The sequence below is a fragment of the Pseudophryne corroboree genome, chromosome 3 (genome assembly GCF_028390025.1).
Source record: "Pseudophryne corroboree isolate aPseCor3 chromosome 3, aPseCor3.hap2, whole genome shotgun sequence".
In the NCBI taxonomy this organism is placed as follows: domain Eukaryota; kingdom Metazoa; phylum Chordata; class Amphibia; order Anura; family Myobatrachidae; genus Pseudophryne; species Pseudophryne corroboree.
In genome coordinates, this window is record NC_086446.1 from 243,672,797 (window position 1) to 243,692,668 (window position 19,872).

The 19,872-nt window shown below is 48.3% G+C and overlaps 1 protein-coding gene across 4 annotated transcripts in view; it reads left to right on the top strand.

Moving 5' to 3' along the window:
• Positions 1-324: 324 nt before the first annotated feature.
• The window catches only part of BCAS4 (breast carcinoma amplified sequence 4), a 216,821-nt gene continuing 197,273 nt past the window's right edge, over positions 325-19,872 (top strand). For 3 of the 4 annotated variants that reach the window (XR_010243694.1, XR_010243695.1, XM_063958959.1), the window contains exons 1-2: positions 325-887; positions 17,361-17,432. Coding sequence is in view for 2 of the 4 variants with exons in the window: in XM_063958959.1 (XP_063815029.1) it covers positions 471-887; positions 17,361-17,432 (489 nt within the window). In the remaining 2 variants the exon portion in view is untranslated. The remainder of the gene's footprint in view (positions 888-17,360; positions 17,433-19,872) is intronic. The other variant, XM_063958958.1, reaches the window with a different exon arrangement.

Here is a 19,872-nt window from a genome sequence, read left to right on the forward strand (position 1 = left end):
CTTAACGGAGAGCCCAGCCTTTGTGCCCGATTCCTGCTTATTACCTGCTAATCCAAACTGACAGGCCCTGGCAACTCACACCAGCCACTGGTTACCGCAGACAGTCTGGACCCTCTACACAGCTGGCTGTCACTCCCCATGCACCCCTCACCTGCACAGAGAACATCCCGCTACCAAACAATCTGTCACCATCAGCTGCCACCCTATCACGCCTTCTCACTGTAACGTTCTCCATACCGTTTCTAAAACGAGTATAGAGATGTCGAGCCCGTGCTGTATATATGGAACCTGCACGCAATTCCCAAGAGAGTCCACACGGTGGCGACATAGTACAGTTGTGTGCAGGATGTGAGATGAGGAACCACAGGCTGAGCTGCTGCTGATCAGCTGGCGTCCGGGGATGAGTAACAGGACTCGGGGCCCAGGCAAAGGCCACACTGCCTGCTCTGATCTGCACAGGGAGCTGAGAGATGGAACCCAGAGGGGAATCAGAGAAGCAAGAAGATGAGCTGCATGGGAAAGAAGGGAAGCAGCAGAGAGATGCAGTGCTTGGGGGAACTGTGGTACAGCAGGATTTGGGGGAATTACAGAGGTTGTCGGGGATACAGGGGCAGCATATATGTGATGAAAAGATGAGTGAATGGCAAGAATGGGCACAGGCTCAGAAACAGCTGCTGTTAACAGAGGGAGCTTTGCATACAGGGGAGGTAACTGGTAATATGCAGCAGGGGGAGGCTGCAGGTTTGCAGGGCCATGCTGCGTATAGGAAGCAGAACCAACAGCAAGTGTTAAGAGAGGTACCAGGGGAAGACCACCAGCAGCAGAGGAGCGCTGTGACTGACAGCCAACATTATGCCCAACTATTCACTGCTGATGCAAGTAAAGAGGTTTGTATTCAGTGTGAGTCTGTCATTCATCTGCATGTATTATGTGTCAGGTTTCAGCAATGTGAGACTGTGTTTTACTTCTAGCCAATGCCTATTTTATTTCCTCTTTCCCTGCCTGCCCAAAAGAGATATTACTGTGTGATATACTATGGATAGAAAATGGGGGATCCAGTCTGAAGATCGACACTGTCTAGGTCGACAGTGTCGGACTGGGGCATGTAGGGTCCACTGGGGGAATGCAGTGGTAGGGGCCTGTGTTAGGGGTGTGGCCAGTCTGCAGAGGGGGTGTGGCCTGCCACCTCATTGGTTTGACTAATCATTAGAGAGTGCAATGTCTGGGCCCCATCATAAATATATACAGTAAATTCAGCTGCTACATGCATGATAATGTACCAGATTAATAACAGCAATGCACTGTAGAAAATACACCATAGTCCAGTATAAGGTAACATATGTATAATGTATAATTCAAGTGCACAGTCTGGAACCTGATCCTTAGAGCAGGAGGTGGGCCCCCAGGCAGTAGGGCCCACCGGTGGTTTCCCCTGTACCCCTGTGGGCCAGTCCAAGCCTGTAGGTCGACAATGTTTAGGTCAACCACTATAGGTTGACAGTCACTAGGTCGACAGGGTTTCTAGGCCGACATGTGTTAGGTCGACAGGTCAAAAGGTCGACATGAGTTTTTCAATTTTTTTTTCTTTTTTTGAACTTTTTCATACTTAACGATCCACGTGGACTACGATTAGAATGGTAATCTGTGCTGAGCGAAGGAAGGCACCTTGCCCGAAGCATGGTGAGCGAACACGGTGTACTAATTGGGGTTCCCAGTCACTCTACGAAGAAAACAACACAAAAAAACCCCAACCAACTCATGTCGACCTAGAATCCCTGTCGACCTAGAAACCCTGTCGACCTAGAAACCCTGTTGACTTATAGTGGTCGACCTAAATATTGTCGACCTAGACACTGTTGATCTAATGATCCACACCCAGAAAATGGATCATTCATTCAATGAAAGGCCTCTTAGTTGGTTTAAAATAAAATGTTGACTGATCTGATGAGGGTAAAGCTGGGTACACACTGGGGAGATGGTGTTCCAAAATGCCGTTTTGGAACGACATAGCGCTTACATCGCTCAGTGTGTACCCAGGATTGTGTGCTGCCGCGGTCGCTAGCGACAGACGGTAGGTTTTATGTGCTGCACATCAAACCTAGCGTCCGTCACTAGCGGCCTTGTTTATGCTAATGAAGGGCGGAACATAGTGGTTCCGTTCTTCATTAACATTATGCCAGTGTGTACTGTCAATCCCCGCTGATGGGCATTTGTTCCGATGTCAGAAAGAATGCCCGTTGCTTCAGTGTGTACCCAGTTGAAGGCTGGCATAGCTGCAGATTTCACTCTTGCCATCTCCCCAAATCTGTGTATTTTGGTATGTAAAATGTTAATAATGGGTAATACCAGTGGCGTCAGAAGATGGGTACGGCCCGCACCCAGGTGTCACCCTCGGAGGGGGTGACACCAAAATGCCTTCTCTCACACTCACAGGAGCCGGGTGCTGAAATATGACAGTTGCTTGCAGCACTCGGCTCCTGTGATCCAGGCGCTGACACTGCACATCTACTGTTCAAAGGGGCAGCCCAGCTTCTTCGGATGATGCTAGGCTGCCCCCGGAGTGATGTTACCTGCTTCCCCCATGAGGTCACGCCCATCCAATTTAGGCCACACCTCCTTTTCATCCGCGCGCAAGAGGATGCAGAGTGCGCAGCGGGTGTCACCATACCCGGTGACGCCTCTGGGTAATACCACAATATATCCTATAGTGTAAAGAATGGTATACATTTATGTGACAGCACAACTACCTGTGGTATCACAAAAAGGATGTAGTTATGTGACCGGCGGTCAGGAAAACGCAGGTCACAATACCTCTCCCTACATGCCGCCCCCTTAGAATCCCGACAGTCGGCATGCCAACTAGCAGGGACTATTCCCACTCGTGTGTGTCCACGACACCCATAGTGTGGGAATAGAACTGAGCCCGCAATGGGCTTGCTGCACCACCCCTGGGGTGGTGAGCTGAAATGCACGAAAAAGTGACCTTCTTGGACGCCCAAATGGGACATTTCGCAATCGCACCCATGACTTTAGTCGGATTTAGCTGCTTTACGCGGCTAAACCCGTCTCTTATGGGCGCGTTCAGCGCGATAACAGGGGGCCATAGAATATCGCCCCGTGATCTCCCGTCACTTTAGTCGGGAGATCGGGGGCAATAAAACATTTGAATCCCACCCTTTAAATGGCTCATTAAAAATCCATCTTTGATTTGTTTCAGTGGCTCCAAAATTCTAATTTCTCTAACGTCCTAAGTGGATGCTGGGGACTCCGTAAGGACCATGGGGAATAGCGGCTCCGCAGGAGACTGGGCACATCTAAAGAAAGCTTTAGGACTATCTGGTGTGCACTGGCTCCTCCCCCTATGACCCTCCTCCAAGCCTCAGTTAGATCTCTGTGCCCGAACGAGAAGGGTGCACACTAGGGGCTCTCCTGAGCTTCTTAGTGAAAGTTTTAGATTAGGTTTTTTATTTTCAGTGAGACCTGCTGGCAACAGGCTCACTGCTTCGAGGGACTAAGGGGAGAAGAAGCGAACTCACCTGCGTGCAGAGTGGATTGGGCTTCTTAGGCTACTGGACATTAGCTCCAGAGGGACGATCACAGGCCCAGCTTGGATGGGTCCCAGAGCCGCGCCGCCGGCCCCCTTACAGAGCCAGAAGGCAGAAGAGGTCCGGAAAATCGGCGGCAGAAGACGTCCTGTCTTCAACAAGGTAGCGCACAGCACTGCAGCTGTGCGCCATTGCTCTCAGCACACTTCACACTTCGGTCACTGAGGGTGCAGGGCGCTGGGGGGGGGCGCCCTGAGACGCAATAAAAACACCTTGGATGGCAAAAAAATGCATCACATATAGCTCCTGGGCTATATGGATGCATTTAACCCCTGCCAGAATCCATAAAAAAGCAGGAGAAAAGTCCGTGAAAAAGGGGCGGAGCCTATCTCCTCAGCACACTGGCGCCATTTTCCCTCACAGCTCCGTTGGAGGGAAGCTCCCTGTCTCTCCCCTGCAGTCACTACACTACAGAAAGGGTTAAAAAAAGAGAGGGGGGCACTAATTGGGCGCAGTATTAACTATACAGCAGCTATAAGGGGAAAAACACTTATATAAGGTTATCCCTGTATATATATAGCGCTCTGGTGTGTGCTGGCAAACTCTCCCTCTGTCTCCCCAAAGGGCTAGTGGGGTCCTGTCCTCTATCAGAGCATGTGTGCTGTATGTCGGTACTTTTGTGTCGACATGTATGAGGAGAAAAATGATGTGGAGACGGAGCAGATTGCCTGTAATAGTGATGTCACTCCCTAGGGGGTCGACACCTGAGTGGATGAACTGTTGGAAGGAATTACGTGACAGTGTCAGCTCTGTATAAAAGACAGTGGTTGACATGAGACAGCCGGCTACTCAGCTTGTTCCTGTCCAGACGTCTCATAGGCCGTCAGGGGCTCTAAAGCGCCCGTTACCTCAGATGGCAGATATAGACGCCGACACGGATACTGACTCCAGTGTCGACGGTGAAGAGACGAATGTGACTTCCAGTAGGGCCACACGTTACATGATTGAGGCAATGAAAAATGTTTTACACATTTCTGATAATACGAGTACCACCAATAGGGGTATTATGTTCGGTGAGGAAAAACTACCTGTAGTTTTCCTGAATCTGAGAAATTAAATGAGGTGTGTGATGAAGCGTGGGTTTCCCCCGATAAAAAAACTGATAATTTCTAAACAGTTATTGGCATTATATCCTTTCCCGCCAGAGGTTAGGGTGCGTTGGGAAACACCCCCTAGGGTGGATAAAGCGCTCACACGCTTGTCAAAACAGGGGCTCTACCCTCTCCTGAGATGGCCGCCCTAAAGGATCCTGCTGATAGAAAGCAGGAGGGTATCCTAAAAGGTATTTACACACATACTGGTGTTATACTGCGACCAGCAATCGCCTCAGCCTGGATGTGCAGTGCTGGGTTGGCGTGGTCGGATTCCCTGACTGAAAATATTGATACCCTAGATAGGGACAGTATATTTTTGCCTATAGAGCATTTAAAAGATGCATTTTTATATATGCGTGATGCACAGCGGAATATTTGCCGACTGGCATCAAGTCTAAGCGCGTTGTCCATTTCTACCAGTAGAGGGTTATGGACACGTCAGTGGTCAGGTGATGCGTATTCCAAACGGCATTTGGAAGTATTGCTTTATTAAGGGAGGAGTTATTTGGGGTCGGTCTTTCAGACCTGGTGGCCACGGCAACAGCTGGGAATTCCACGTTTGTACCCCAGGTCGCCTCTCAACATGAGAAGACGCCGTATTATCAGGCGCAGTCTTTTCGTGGACAAGCGGGCAAAAGGTTCCTCATTTCTGCCCCGTGACAGAGGGAGAGGAAAAAGGCTGCAGAAATCAGCCAGTTCCCAGGAACAGAAACCCTCTCCCGCCTCTGCCAAGCCCTCAGTATACGCTGGGGCTTTACAAGCAGAATCAGGCACGGTGGGGGGCCCGTCTCAATGAATTTCAGCGCGCAGTGGGCTCACTCGCAAGTAGACCCCTGGATCCTTCAGGTGATATCTCAGGGGTACAAATTAGAATTCGAGACGTCTCCCCCTCGCCGTTTCCTAAAGTCGGCTTTACCGATGTCTCCTTCTGACAGGGAGACAGTTTTGGAAGCCATTCACAAGCTGTATTCCCAGCAGGTGATAATCAAGATACCCCTCCTGCAACAGGGAACGGGGTATTATTCCACACTGTTGTGGTACCGAAGCCGGACGGCTCGGTGAGACCGATTCTAAATCTAAAATCTTTGAACACTTACGTACAGAGGTTCAAATTCAAGATTGAGTCACTCAGAGCAGTGATTGCGAACCTGGAAGAAGGGGACTACATGATGTCTCGGGACATCAAGGATGCTTACCTTCATGTCAAAATTTACCCTTCTCACCAAGGGTACCTCAGGTTTATGGTACAGAACTGTCACTATCAGTTCAGACGCTGCCGTATGGATGGTACACGGCACCCCGGGTCTTTACCAAGGTAATGGCCGAAATGATGATATTCCTTCGAAGGAAGTGAATTTTAGTTATCCCTTCCTTGGACAATTCCCTGATAAGGGTAAGATCCAGGGAACAGTTGGAGGTCGGTGTAGCACTATCTCAGGTAGTGTTGCGGCAGCACGATTGGATTCTCAATATTCCAAAATCGCACCTGGTTCCGACGACGTGTCTTCTGTTCCTAGGGATGATCCTGAACACAGTCCAGAAAAAGGTGTTTCTCCCGGAGGAGAAAGCCAGGGAGTTATCCGAGCTAGTCAGGAACCTCCTAAAACCGAGCCAAGTCTCAGTGCATCAATGCACAAGGGTTCTGGATAAAATGGTGGCTTCCTACGAAGCAATCCCATTCGGCAGATTCCACACAAGAACTTTCCAGTGGGACCTGCTGGACAAATGGTCCGGATCGCATCTTCAGATGCATCAGCGGATAACCCTGTCACCAAGGACAAGGGTGTCCCTCCTGTGGTGGTTGCAGAGTGCTCATCTTCTAGAGGGCCGCAGATTAGGCATTCAGGACTGGGTCCTGGTGACCACGGATGCCAGCCTGCGAGGCTGGGGAGCAGTCACACAGGGAAGGAATATCCAGGGCTTATGGTCAAGCCTGGAGACATCACTTCACATAAATATCCTGAAGCTAAGGGACATTTACAATGCTCTAAGCTTAGCAAGACCTCTGCTTCAAGGTCAGCCGGTGTTGATCCAGTCGGACAACATCACGGCAGTCACCCACGTAAACAGACAGGGTGGCACAAGAAGCAGGAGGGCAATGGCAGAAGCTGCAAGGATTCTTCGCTGGGCGGAAAATCATGTGATAGCACTGTCAGCAGTATTCATTCCGGGAGTGGACAACTGGGAAGCAGACTTCCTCAGCACGACCTCCACCCGGGAGAGTGGGGACTTCACCCAGAAGTCTTCCACATGATTAAAAACTCGACAGGTATTGCGCCAGGTCCAGGGACCCTCAGGCAATAAGCTGTAGACGCTCTGGTAACACCGTGGGTGTACCAGTCAGGGTATGTGTTCCCTCCTCTGCCTCTCATACCCAAGGTACTGAGATTGATAAGATGGAGAGGAGTAAGCACTATATTCGTGGTTCCGGATTGGCCAAGAAGGACTTGGAAACCGGAACTTCAAGAGATGCTCACGAAGGATCCGTGGCCTCTACCTCTAAGAAGGGACCTGCTCCGGCAAGGACCCTGTCTGTTCCAAGACTTACCGCGGCTGCGTTTGACGGCATGGCGGTTGAACGCCGGATCCTGAAGGAAAAAAGGCATTCCGGATGAAGTCATCCCTATCCTGATCAAAGCCAGGAAGGATGTAACCGCAAAAACATTATCACCGCAATTGGCAAAAATATGTTGCGTGGTGCGAGGCCAGTAAGGCCCGACGGAGGAAATTCAACTGGGTCGATTCCTACATTTCCTGCAAACAGGAGTGTCTATGGGCCTGAAATTGGGGTCCATTAAGGTTCAAATTTCGGCCCTGTCAATTTTCTTCCAAAAAGAACTAGCTTCAGTCCCTGAAGTTCAGACGTTTGTAAAAGGGGTACTGCATATACAGCCTCCTTTTGTGCCTCCAGTGGCACTTTGGGATCTCAATGTAGTTTTGGGTTCCAAAAGTCACATTGGTTTGAACCACTTAAATCTGTGGAGTTAAAATATCTCACATGGAAAGTGGTCATGCTGTTGGCCCTGGCCTGGGCCAGGCGCGTGTCAGAATTGGCGGCTTTATCCTGAAAAAGCCCTTATCTGATTTTCCATTCGGACAGGGCGGAATTGAGGACTCGTCCTCAGTTTCTCCCCAAGGTGGTTTCAGCGTCTCACCTGAACCAACCTATTGGTGGTGCCTGCGGCTACTAGGGACTTGGAGGCCTCCAAGTTGCTAGACGTTGTCAGTGCCCTGAAAATATATGTTTCCAGGATGGCTGGAGTCAGGAAATCTGACTCGCTGTTTATCCTGTGTGCACCCAACAAGCTGGGTGCTCCTGCTTCTAAGCAGACTATTGTTGGTTGGATTTGTAGTACAATTCAGCTTGCACATTCTGTGGCAGGCCTGCCACAGCCAAAAATCTGTAAATGCCCACTCCACAAGGAAGGTGGGCTCATCTTGGGCGGCTGCCCGAGGGGTCTCGGCTTTACAACTTTGCCGAGCAGCTACTTGGTCAGGAGCAAATACGTTTGTAAAATTCTACAAAATTGATATCCTGGCTGAGGAGGACCTGGAGTTCTCTCATTTGGTGCTGCAGAGTCATCCGCACTCTCCCGCCCGTTTGGGAGCTTTGGTATAATCCCCATGGTCCTTACGGAGTCCCCAGCATCCACTTAGGACGTTAGAGAAAATAAGAATTTACTTACCGATAATTCTATTTCTCATAGTCCGTAGTGGATGCTGGGCGCCCATCCCAAGTGCGGATTGTCTGCAATACTTGTACATAGTTATTGTTACAAAAATTGGGTTATTATTGTTGTGAGCCATCTTTCAGAGGCTCCTCTGTTATCATGCTGTTAACTGGGTTCAGATCACAGGTTATACGGTGTGATTGGTGTGGCTGGTATGAGTCTTACCCGGGATTCAAAATCCTTCCTTATTGTGTACGCTCGTCCGGGCACAGTATCCTAACTGAGGCTTGGAGGAGGGTCATAGGGGGAGGAGCCAGTGCACACCAGATAGTCCTAAAGCTTTCTTTAGATGTGCCCAGTCTCCTGCGGAGCCGCTATTCCCCATGGTCCTTACGGAGTCCCCAGCATCCACTACGGACTATGAGAAATAGAATTATCGGTAAGTAAATTCTTCTTATTTTTTTTTGTACATTTGGTCTCAAACTCTCCCAGACAGCTCACATTTTTAAGGTAACCCAGCAGGTGTACAGGTGTGCTCATTACTCACTGACACATTTTAAAAGATCCACAGGTGGAGCTAATAATTTCACTTGTGATTCTGTGAGGAGACCTGGAAAACATGCACTGTTTTGGGTCCTGAAGATGGAGTTTGAGAACAAATGCCTAATGCTGGGTACACACATTCCAGATCCTTGGGCTGATCGGGTTAAAGCTCCCAATCAGCCGAGCACTGTACATCCTACATTGAATGAGTTCCAAAACGTCTCTTTCCCACTGTTTATTTCAAGCTCAGTGATGTCAGTGATTTGAGTAATAAGTCAGCAGACAAGCAGGGGTATAAAAAAAGAATACTCTGAGTCTAACACATAGGTTCTCAAACTTGGTCCTCAGGACCCCACACAGTGCATGTTTTACAGGTCTCACAGAATCACAAGTGGAATAATTAGCACCACCTGTGGACCTCTTAAAATGTGTCAGTGTGTCATTAATACACCTTTGCACCTGCTGGGTTACCTGTAAAACATGCACTGTGTGGGGTCCTGAGGACCGAGTTTGAGAACCTGTGCTCTAACAGGAAACAACTTTTTTGTTGTAAGATAGAGGTGGTAAGGATATAATAATAGCGTAATTGCATGCTTGCCAAGCATGTTGGTGTAACATATCGGGCCAGGATGATATGTAGTACCTTATCTATTCTCTAGAAATGAAATATTAAAAAATTGAGTTTATATTTCTTTTACGTCCTAGAGGATGCTGGGGACTCCGTAAGGATCATGGGGATAGACGGGCTCCGCAAGAGACATGGGCACTAAAAAAGAACTTTAGGTATGGGTGTGCACTGGCTCCTCCCTCTATGCCCCTCCTCCAGACCTCAGTTTAATACTGTGCCCAGAGGAGACTGGGTGCATTACAGGGAGCTCTCATGAGTTTCCTGAAAAGAAAGTATTTTGTTAGGTTTTTTATTTTCAGGGAGCCTGCTGGCAACAGATTCCCTGCATCGAGGGACTGAGGGGAGAGAAACAGACCTACTTTAACGTTAGGCTCTGTTTCTTAGGCTACTGGACACCATTAGCTCCAGAGGGAACGGAACGCAGGTCTCACCCTTGCCGTTCGTCCCGGAGCCGCGCCGCCGTCCTCCTCGCAGAGCCGGAAGATAGAAGCCAGGTGAGTATGTGAAGAAAGAAAACTTCAGAGGCGGCAGAAGACTTCAGATCTTCATTGAGGTAACGCTGCGCGCCATTGCTCCCACACAACACACACACGGCAGGCACTGTAAGGGTGCAGGGCGCAGGGGAGGCGCCCTGGGCAGCAATAAGAACCTCCATATCTGGCTTAAAATGATATATACAGGCTGGGCACTGTATATAAGAGATCCCCCGCCAGTTTTTGAAAATTTTCAGCGGGACCGAAGCCCGCCGCTGAGGGGGCGGAGCTTGTTCCTCAGCACTCACCGGCGCCATTTTCTCCACAGCACACCGCTGAGAGGAAGCTCCCCGGACTCTCCCCTGCTTACACGGTGAAAGAGGGTTTTAAAGAAGGGGGGGGGGCACATAATTTGGCGCAGATAAGGATAAACAGCGCTATCTGGGTAAACATATTGTGTTTTTTTTCCTAGGTCATTAGCGCTGGGTGTGTGCTGGCATACTCTCTCTCTGTCTCTCCAAAGGGCCTTAAGGGGGAACTGTCTTCAGATAAGAGGATTCCCTGAGTGTGTGGTGTGTCGGTACGTGTGTGTCGGCATGTCTGAGGTAGAGGGCTCTCCTAGGGAGGAGGTGGAGCAAATGACTGTGGTGTCTCCGTCGGCAACACCGACACCTGACTGGTTGGATATGTGGAATGTGAATTTATTGCACAAAAGGTTGGACAAAGCTGAGTCCAGGGAATGTACAGGGTATCAAGCCCTGCCTGCTCCTATGTCACAGGGACCTTCGGGGTCTCAAAAGCGCCCACTATCCCAAATAGTAGACACTGATACCGACACGGATTCTGACTCCAGTGTCGACTACGATGATGCAAAGTTACAGCCAAAATTGGCTAAAAGTATTCAATATATGATTATTGCAATAAAAGATGTTTTGCATATCACAGAGGACCCCCCTGTCCCTGACACGAGGGTACACATGTATAAGGAAAAGAAACCTGAGGTAACCTTTCCTCCGTCTCATGAGCTGAACGAGTTATTTGAAAAGGCTTGGGAATCTCCAGACAAAAAACTGCAGATTCCCAAAAGGATTCTTATGGCGCATCCTTTCCCGAATAAGGACAGGATACGGTGGGAATCCGCCCCAAGGGTGGACAAAGCATTGACACGCTTATCCAAAAAGGTAGCGCTGCCATCCCAAGATACGGCTACCCTCAGGAATCCTGCTGATCGCAAGCAGGAGGCTACCTTGAAGTCCATTTACACACATTCTGGTACCTTACTCAGACCGGCGATAGCGTCGGCTTGGGTTTGTAGCGCTGTAATAGCGTGGACAGATACCTTATCGGCGGAAATTGATACCCTGGATATTTTATTGACCCTGGGTCATATTAAAGATGCTGTCTTATATATGAGAGATGCTCAAAGAGACATTGGCCTACTGGGTTCTAGAGTCAACGCTATGGCGATTTCTGCTAGACGAGTCCTATGGACCCAGCAATGGACAGGTGATCCCGACTCAAAGAGGCATATGGAGGTTTTACCTTACAGGGGTGAGGAATTGTTTGGGGAAGGTCTCTCGGATCTGGTTTCCACAGCTACGGCAGGTAAATCAAATTTTTTGCCTTATATTCCCTCACAGCCTAAGAAAGCACCGCATTATCAGATGCAGTCCTTTCGGTCAAATAGAAACAAGAGAGTACGAGGATCGTCCTTTCTTGCCAGAGGTAAGGGCAGAGGGAAAAAGCTGCCTACCACAGCTAGTTCCCAGGAGCAGAAGTCCTCCCCGGCCTCTACAAAATCCACCGCATGACGCTGGGGCTCCGCTGAGGGAGTCCGCCCCAGTGGGGGCACGTCTTCGACTTTTCAGCCACATCTGGGTTCACTCACAGGTGGATCCCTGGGCAATAGAAATTGTTTCCCAGGGGTACAAGCTGGAATTCGAAGAGGTGCCTCCTCGCCGGTTTTTCAAATCAGCCCTGCCAGCTTCTCCCCCAGAAAGGGAGATAGTTTTAAATGCGATTCACAAATTGTGTCTTTTACAGGTGGTGGTCAAAGTTCCCCTGCTTCAACAAGGGAAGGGGTATTACTCAACCCTGTTTGTAGTCCCGAAACCGGACGGTTCGGTCAGACCCATTTTAAATTTAAAATCCTTGAACCTATACTTGAAAAGGTTCAAGTTCAAGATGGAATCGCTCAGAGCGATCATCGCCAGCCTAGAAGGGGGGGGGGGGATTTTATGGTATCCCTGGACATAAAGGATGCATACCTTCATGTTCCCATTTATCCACCTCATCAGGCGTACCTGAGATTTGCGGTACAGGAGTGTCATTACTAATTTCAGACGTTGCCGTTTGGGCTTTCCACGGCCCCGAGGATTTTCACCAAGGTAATGGCGGAGATGATGGTGCTCCTGCGCAAGCAGGGTGTCACAATTATCCCGTACTTGGACGATCTCCTCATAAAAGTGAGATCACGAGAGCAGTTGTTGAACAGCGTGTCACTTTCACTGAAGGTGTTGCAGCAACACGGCTGGATTCTCAATATCTCAATGTCACAGTTGGTTCCTACGACTCGTTTGACCTTCTTAGGCATGATTCTGGATACGGACCAGAAAAGGGTTTATCTTCCGATAGAAAAGGCCCAGGAACTCATGACTCTGGTCAGGGACCTATTGAAGCCAAAACAAGTGTCAGTGCATCACTGCACTAGAGTCCTGGGAAAGATGGTGGCGTCTTACGAGGCCATTCCCTTCGGCAGGTTCCATGCGAGGACTTTCCAATGGGACCTACTGGACAAGTGGTCCGGGTCACATCTACAGATTCATCAGTTGATCACCCTGTCCCCCAGGGCCAGGGTATCTCTCCTGTGGTGGCTGCAGAGTGCTCACCTTCTAGAGGGTCGCAGGTTCGGCATTCAGGATTGGATTCTGGTAACCACGGACGCGAGCCTCCGAGGTTGGGGAGCAGTCACACAGGGAAGAAACTTCCCAGGTCTTTGGTCAAACCAGGAGACTTGTCTTCACATCAACGTCCTGGAGCTGAGGGCCATATACAACGCCCTTCGTCAAGCGGAGACTTTGCTTCGCGATCTACCGGTTCTGATTCAGTCAGACATCCCCGCAGTGGCTCATGTAAACCGCCAAGGCGGCACAAGGAGCAGAGTGGCAATGACGGAAGCCACCAGGATTCTTCACTGGGCGGAAAATCATGTCAGCGCACTGTCAGCAGCGTTCATTCCGGGGGTGGACAACTGGGAAGCAGACTTCCTCAGCAGACACGATCTACATCCAGGAGAGTGGGGAAGTCTTCATACAGATTGCAAGTCAGTGGGGACTGCCCCAAATAGACATGATGGCGTCCCGCCTCAACAAAAAACTACAGCGGTATTACGCCAGGTCAAGAGACCCTCAGGCGGTGGCAGTGGATGCCCTGGTGACACCGTGGGTGTTCCAGTCGGTCTATGTGTTTCATCCTCTTCCTCTCATCCCCAAGGTGTTGAGAATCATAAGAAAAAGAGGAGTACAGACAATTCTCATTGTTCCAGATTGGCCTCGAAGGGCCTGGTAACCAGATCTGCAGGAAATGCTCACAGAAGATCTGTGGCCTCTTCCTCTAAGACAGGACCTGTTGCAACAGGGGCCCTGTCTGTTCCAAGACTTACCTCGGCTGCGTTTGACGGCATGGCGGTTGAACGCAGGATCCTAGCGGAAAAGGGCATTCCGGATGAGGTCATTCCTACTCTGATAAAGGCTAGGAAGGACGTGACAGCTAAACATTATCACCGTATATGGCGGAAGTATGTTTCTTGGTGTGAGGCCAGGAAGGCTCCTACGGAAGAATTCCATCTGGGCCGTTTCCTTCACTTCCTACAAACTGGAGTGAATTTGGGCCTAAAATTAGGCTCCATTAAGGTTCAGATTTCGGCCCTATCCATTTTCTTTCAGAAGGAATTAGCTTCTCTCCCAGAAGTACAGACTTTTGTGAAGGGAGTGCTGCATATTCAGCCTCCTTTTGTACCTCCGGTGGCGCCTTGGGACCTTAAGTCCCACTGGTTTGAACCACTTAAAACGGTGGAATTAAAATATCTCACTTGGAAAGTGGTTATGTTGTTAGCCTTGGCTTCGGCTAGGCGAGTGTCGGAGTTGGCGGCTTTGTCTCAAAAGCCTCTATCTGGTTTTCCATGTGGATAGAGCAGAATTGCGGACTCGTCCTCAATTCTTGCCCAAAGTGGTTTCATCTTTTCATATGAACCAACCTATTGTGATGCCTGTGGCTACGCGGAACTTGGTGGATTCCGAGTCCCTTGATGTAGTCAGGGCTTTGAAAATTTACGTGGCCAGAACGGCTCGGGTCAGAAAAACAGAGGCACTGTTTGTCCTGTATGCAGCCAACAAGGTTGGCGCTCCTGCTTCTAAGCAGACTATTGCTCGCTGGATCTGTAACACAATTCAGCAGGCTTATTCTACGGCTGGATTGCCGTTACCAAAATCGGTTAAGGCCCATTCCACTAGGAAGGTGGGCTCTTCTTGGGCGGCTGCCCGAGGGGTCTTGGCATTACAGCTGTGCCGAGCTGCTACTTGGTCGGGTTCAAACACCTTTACAAAGTTTTACAAGTTTGATACCCTGGCTGAGGAGGACCTCATGTTTGCTCAATCGGTGCTGCAGAGTCAGCCGCACTGTCCCGCCCGTTTGGGAGCTTTGGTATAATCCCCAAGGTCCTTACGGAGTCCCCAGCATCCTCTAGGACGTAAGAGAAAATAAGATTTTGAACCTACCGGTAAATCTTTTTCTCCTAGTCCGTAGAGGATGCTGGGCGCCCGTCCCAGTGCGGACTACTTCTGCAAGACTTGTATATAGTTATTGCTTACATAAGGGTTATGTTACAGTTTTGTTCAGTCTCTGACTGATGCTGTGTTGTTTCATGCTGTTAACTGGTTCGTATAACCCAAGTTATACGGTGTGAATGCTGTGGGCTGGTATGAATCTTGCCCTTGGATTAACAAAAATCCTTTCCTCGTACTGTCCGTCTCCTCTGGGCACAGTTTCTCTAACTGAGGTCTGGAGGAGGGGCATAGAGGGAGGAGCCAGTGCACACCCATACCTAAAGTTATTTTTTAGTGCCCATGTCTCCTGCGGAGCCCGTCTATCCCCATGGTCCTTACGGAGTCCCCAGCATCCTCTACGGACTAGGAGAAAAAGATTTATCGGAAGTTTTAAAACTTATTTCAATAAACTATGGTTTACGAAAGTGAAGATGTTGCCATAGCAACCAATCAGATTCTACTTATTTATCTTGCACCTTCTAGAAGATAATAGCTAGAATATGATGCGTGCGCACAGCATGTATTTATAGATCACTCTTTGCTTGGCAGAGCAGAGTAGCAGTTGGTGATTTTGGTGATCAAAGGCTCCCCTAACTGGCCTACCGCCCGTGATAAAGTACCAGCCAATCAGATCCTGACATTTTTCAAACAGCCTGTAACACGACAGTTAGGTGCTGATTGGTTGGTACTTTATCTGCCTCCACTTTATCTCTCTCCAAGGCTTAGGGGGTCATTCCGAGTTGATCGCTAGCTGCCGTTGTTCACAGCGCAGCGATCTGGCTAAAAATCGGCACTTCTGCGCATGCGGCTCAATGCGCACGCGCAACGTACTTTCACAAAAGCCGATGCAGTTTCACACAAGGTCTAGCAACGCTTTTCAATCGCACTGCTGGCCGCATAGTGATTGACAGAAAGTGGGTGTTTCTGGGTGGTAACTGACCGTTTTCGGGGAGTGTGTTTAAAAACGCGGGCGTGTCAGATACTTAGTACAGAGGCCCCATGGTTTCTAAAGGGAAGATGTATGAAACCTTTGAGAGAGAAAAAGTGGATAAGTTGTCCATAGCAATTGACTGCTAAGAGCAACTTCTCCTCTTTCTCTTTCAAAGGTTAGATACATATCCCCCGTTACTGAAGGGCTTATGTATGTGTGGGTGGGGTCTTTATCAAGTGACTGTTACCTGCTCAGAGCATTTAGCCGCTCTGCTGTTCCCTCCCACTGTATTTCTTTTTGACAAAACGCTGACCATTATTCCTTGTAAGGCTGCAGAGACTGAATAACATCTAAATTTATCAGATTTAGGATTAAACTGTAATTGAAGATATGTTTTCTCTTCCTAAGTGTATCTGTCACCAACACTCGGTAGATGCAGCCATTTTCTTGACAGAGCCAGTATTTATGGGAATGCAGACTACAGACACTCCAGGAATTTGTAGTGCCATCTGTCGCCGTGATTTCACTTTGTCTGGGGCACTGATTGGCAAACTGATACAATTCAAGGGCTGCATGGGCGGCCCTTTACCAAAATGGCTACACATTTCCATGAACCATAGTAATAAGTTAAACAATACATTTAATCAATGAAACATACTCCACATTCCCTTTAAATAGATCCCATTAGTATGCCATATCACACTTCTGGCTTCCCCACCACACTCCCCACGAAATACCCCTCAGACCTCCAACACTGCCCACTCACACCCTATATGCGCATTAGAATGTCATTTTCCCCTAAATGCCTTTCATATGTAACACATGCCTAACAAAAATACACCTTGAACCACCTACTCAGCCTCTATTAGGAGTGAGAGTGACCCACTACTTACCTAATGACTACTAAGCCCTGCATTAAAATATCCCTACAGTGAGTTTAGTAAAGTAAGAATACATAAAATATGAAATGGTTCCTGCTGGGAAAGGAGGATAATGTGATACAGACAGTGGTGTCCAGAGAGGGGGGAGAGGGTACAAATTACCTGGGCCCAGGTTTGATAGAGGGGCCCAGTGGGGGCCCAGGTCCACGCCTCCTTTGATTAGGCCATGCCCCCTGAAGAGTACCTGGGCCCAGCCAGGCTCTCTACTACCCTGGCTGGTAGGCAAATGCTGTGGTCACACCCCCTTAAGTGGGGGCAGGGGGGCCCAGGAAGTTGTTGTACCGGGGCCCAGATTTTCTCTTGGCAGCCCTGGATATACAGACTGTATTCTGAGATGTGCTGCATGACATACGGTGCCTACTTGATGCAAAGGAGGACACATCAGGGGTGGGGTGGGTAGGTGTGTACAGGTAAACGATTGGCACTACCTTTTTCCTATAATTGGTATAGCTAATAATAGAAATACAGGTATATTAACTTTACCTGTCAGTATTGGTATGTGCGTTTGTATACACGTTGAATACTGCAGTGAGTGAAGAACCTAGTTTGGACTGACATACAGGACATACAGTATGAATATATAGCTGAGCATGTTATTGGTTCAGTGATACCCTGAAAGAAAAATGAGATTTTAGATGTTTTATTTTACAGGCCCAGGACTTGGAAAACTCCATAGAAGAAATGTTAATTAGGCTGGACGAGTTTTGCGCCATGATGGATATGGTAAGTTTACATGATGTGATTTAATTGTAATACCAAAATGGCTTCAGCTTGTGCTGATGCACAATGGAGCCACACAATACTGCCCCCATAGGCATTACCAGTGCTCGATGTTTACTGTCTGTGCATTGCTGGCAGCTGGAAAGTATGATGTCATCTGCTATACACTGCATGACCAGTAGGTGTACAGCATACATGCAGACAGAGCAGCCATCTTAATACTGCTGTATCTCCCTCCTGAGATGGCTATGTTTTTATTACACAGAGCAGTTATGATGGCCACAAGGTGGCAGTAATGTGCACTAATAGGTTACGCAGAGCATTTTTCAATGCACTCCAGTTAACCTGTTCACAGCTGAGGTATATTGCAGCAGTTTGTCATGCACGTTCTAGGCAGGTTTGTTAACCCATTCAAATCCAAGTCTATTAAGCAATTGTAAATAGTGTATTTAAAATTTTCTGTTATTGAAGTGTTTGTTTCCATATGTCATATGTGCCTGCACAGACTGCACTATTTCCCCCCATGATCAGTTTCACAAAGTGCATTGAATTTTAATGCATGCTGAATCTGCTTATGATGCAGGTGTGCTCCTTGCTGTAATGCAGGGATGGGGAACCCTCGGTCCTCCAGCTGTTGTTGAACTACACATCCCAGCATGCCCTGCAACAGTTTTAGCATGGCCAAATAGCAAAACTGTAGCAAGGCATGCTGGTATGTGTAGTTCAACAACAGGTGGAGGACCAAAGGTTCCCCATCCCTGCTGTAATGCAACAGAAGTCAAGCTGGAAAAATCCATAGCTCCCAACTTTACAGCTTCCTGAAGAGGGGCAGCTACACCCGTCGATGAAAAGGTGGCGTGAACACAGAAAATGGGCGTGGCTTCATAGAAAGGGGCGTGGCCTCTCTGCAATACCGCGAGCCACGGCCCCCGTTCTCGTCACTGTGGGGGCATGGCCAGCGCTCAGTGAGCAGCTGGCCTGCCCCCAGTCCCTCTGTCTCCGTGAATAAACGCTGTGTGCGCACTGTCCCCTCCACCCCCACCACCGCGGAACACTGCTGCCTGTGGGTGGGACAGTCCCAAAAAAATGAGACTGTCCCACTAAAATCGGGACAGTTGGAGGGTATGAAAAATCTGTATATACATATGCATGAGCCCGAACATTTAGTGATTCTACTGTATGTCTAAATAACATTTATCCAGCCCCCACCCACATATTTAGCAAATTAAGTTTTAATAGTTCTTCCTTGTACTACTTGCATACCTCCCAACATGGCCCTCTCCAGGAGGGACACAATGCTCTGCTTCTGGACATTTCTCTTCATTTATGATTGCCAGCACCTGTGTAGAACAGGTTAATGGATAAGAAATGTGTTTCAGCACAGGTGATGGCAATCATACATTAAGAGGGAAGTCCAGAACTAGAGTGTTCTATCCCTCCTGGAGAGGGTCATGTTGGGAGGTATGTACTTAGTTACTGGCCACTAATAACTCCTGTTAAGCTTGTTTTGTATTTTGAGCTGTAAAGACAATTGTAAAGCATTTTTTGAGTCCTATTAGGAGAAAAGTGCTATATAAATAACATTATTATTATTATTATTATTATTATTATTATTTAGTATTAACTACTACCTCAGTAAGGCTTCTCCTGGGTTCTAGCTGTAAGCCATTCATTTTACAGCATATGACAACAATCTAGGGCAGTGGTTCCCAGCCTCTGTCCTCAAGTACCCCCAACAGTTCATGTTTTCCAGGTTTCCTCACAGAATTGCAAGTGAAATAATTAGCTCCACCTGTGGGTCTTTTAAAATGTCAGTGAGTAATGAATACACCTGTTCAACTGCTAGGTGACCTAGAAAACATGAACTGTTGAGGGTACTTGAGGACCGAGGTTGGGAACCAGTGACCTAGGGCATAGGTTCTCAAACTCGGTCCTCAGTACCCCACATAGTGCATGTTTTGCCAGTAACCCAGCAGGTGCACAGGTGTATTAATTACTCACTGACACATTTTAAAAGGTCCACAGGTGGAGCTAATTATTTCACTTGCGATTCTGTGAGGAGACCTGAAAAACATGCCCTGTGTGTGGGGTCCCGAGGACCGAGTTTGAGAACCTGTGACCTAGGGTATATGATTAGAACTCTAGAACAGTGTTTTCCAATTGCAGTCCTCACAGAGCACCCTAAAGCTGGGTACATACTACATGATTTGTCATGCAAGCATGGCACCTGCAATCACTCTGCATAACCATTGTGTAGTTTGTATACACGTTCATTGTTTGTGACGAATGACGCAGTTTGGCTACATGCATCATGTAACAATATATCACAATTGTTTGTCAGATTGTGCAATGTGTGCGATATATTATTTCTATATATAAAATATTGTATCGGCCCGTCGCTGGATCAGCGGACAGTTGCAATGTGTACCCAGATCTCCTAGTG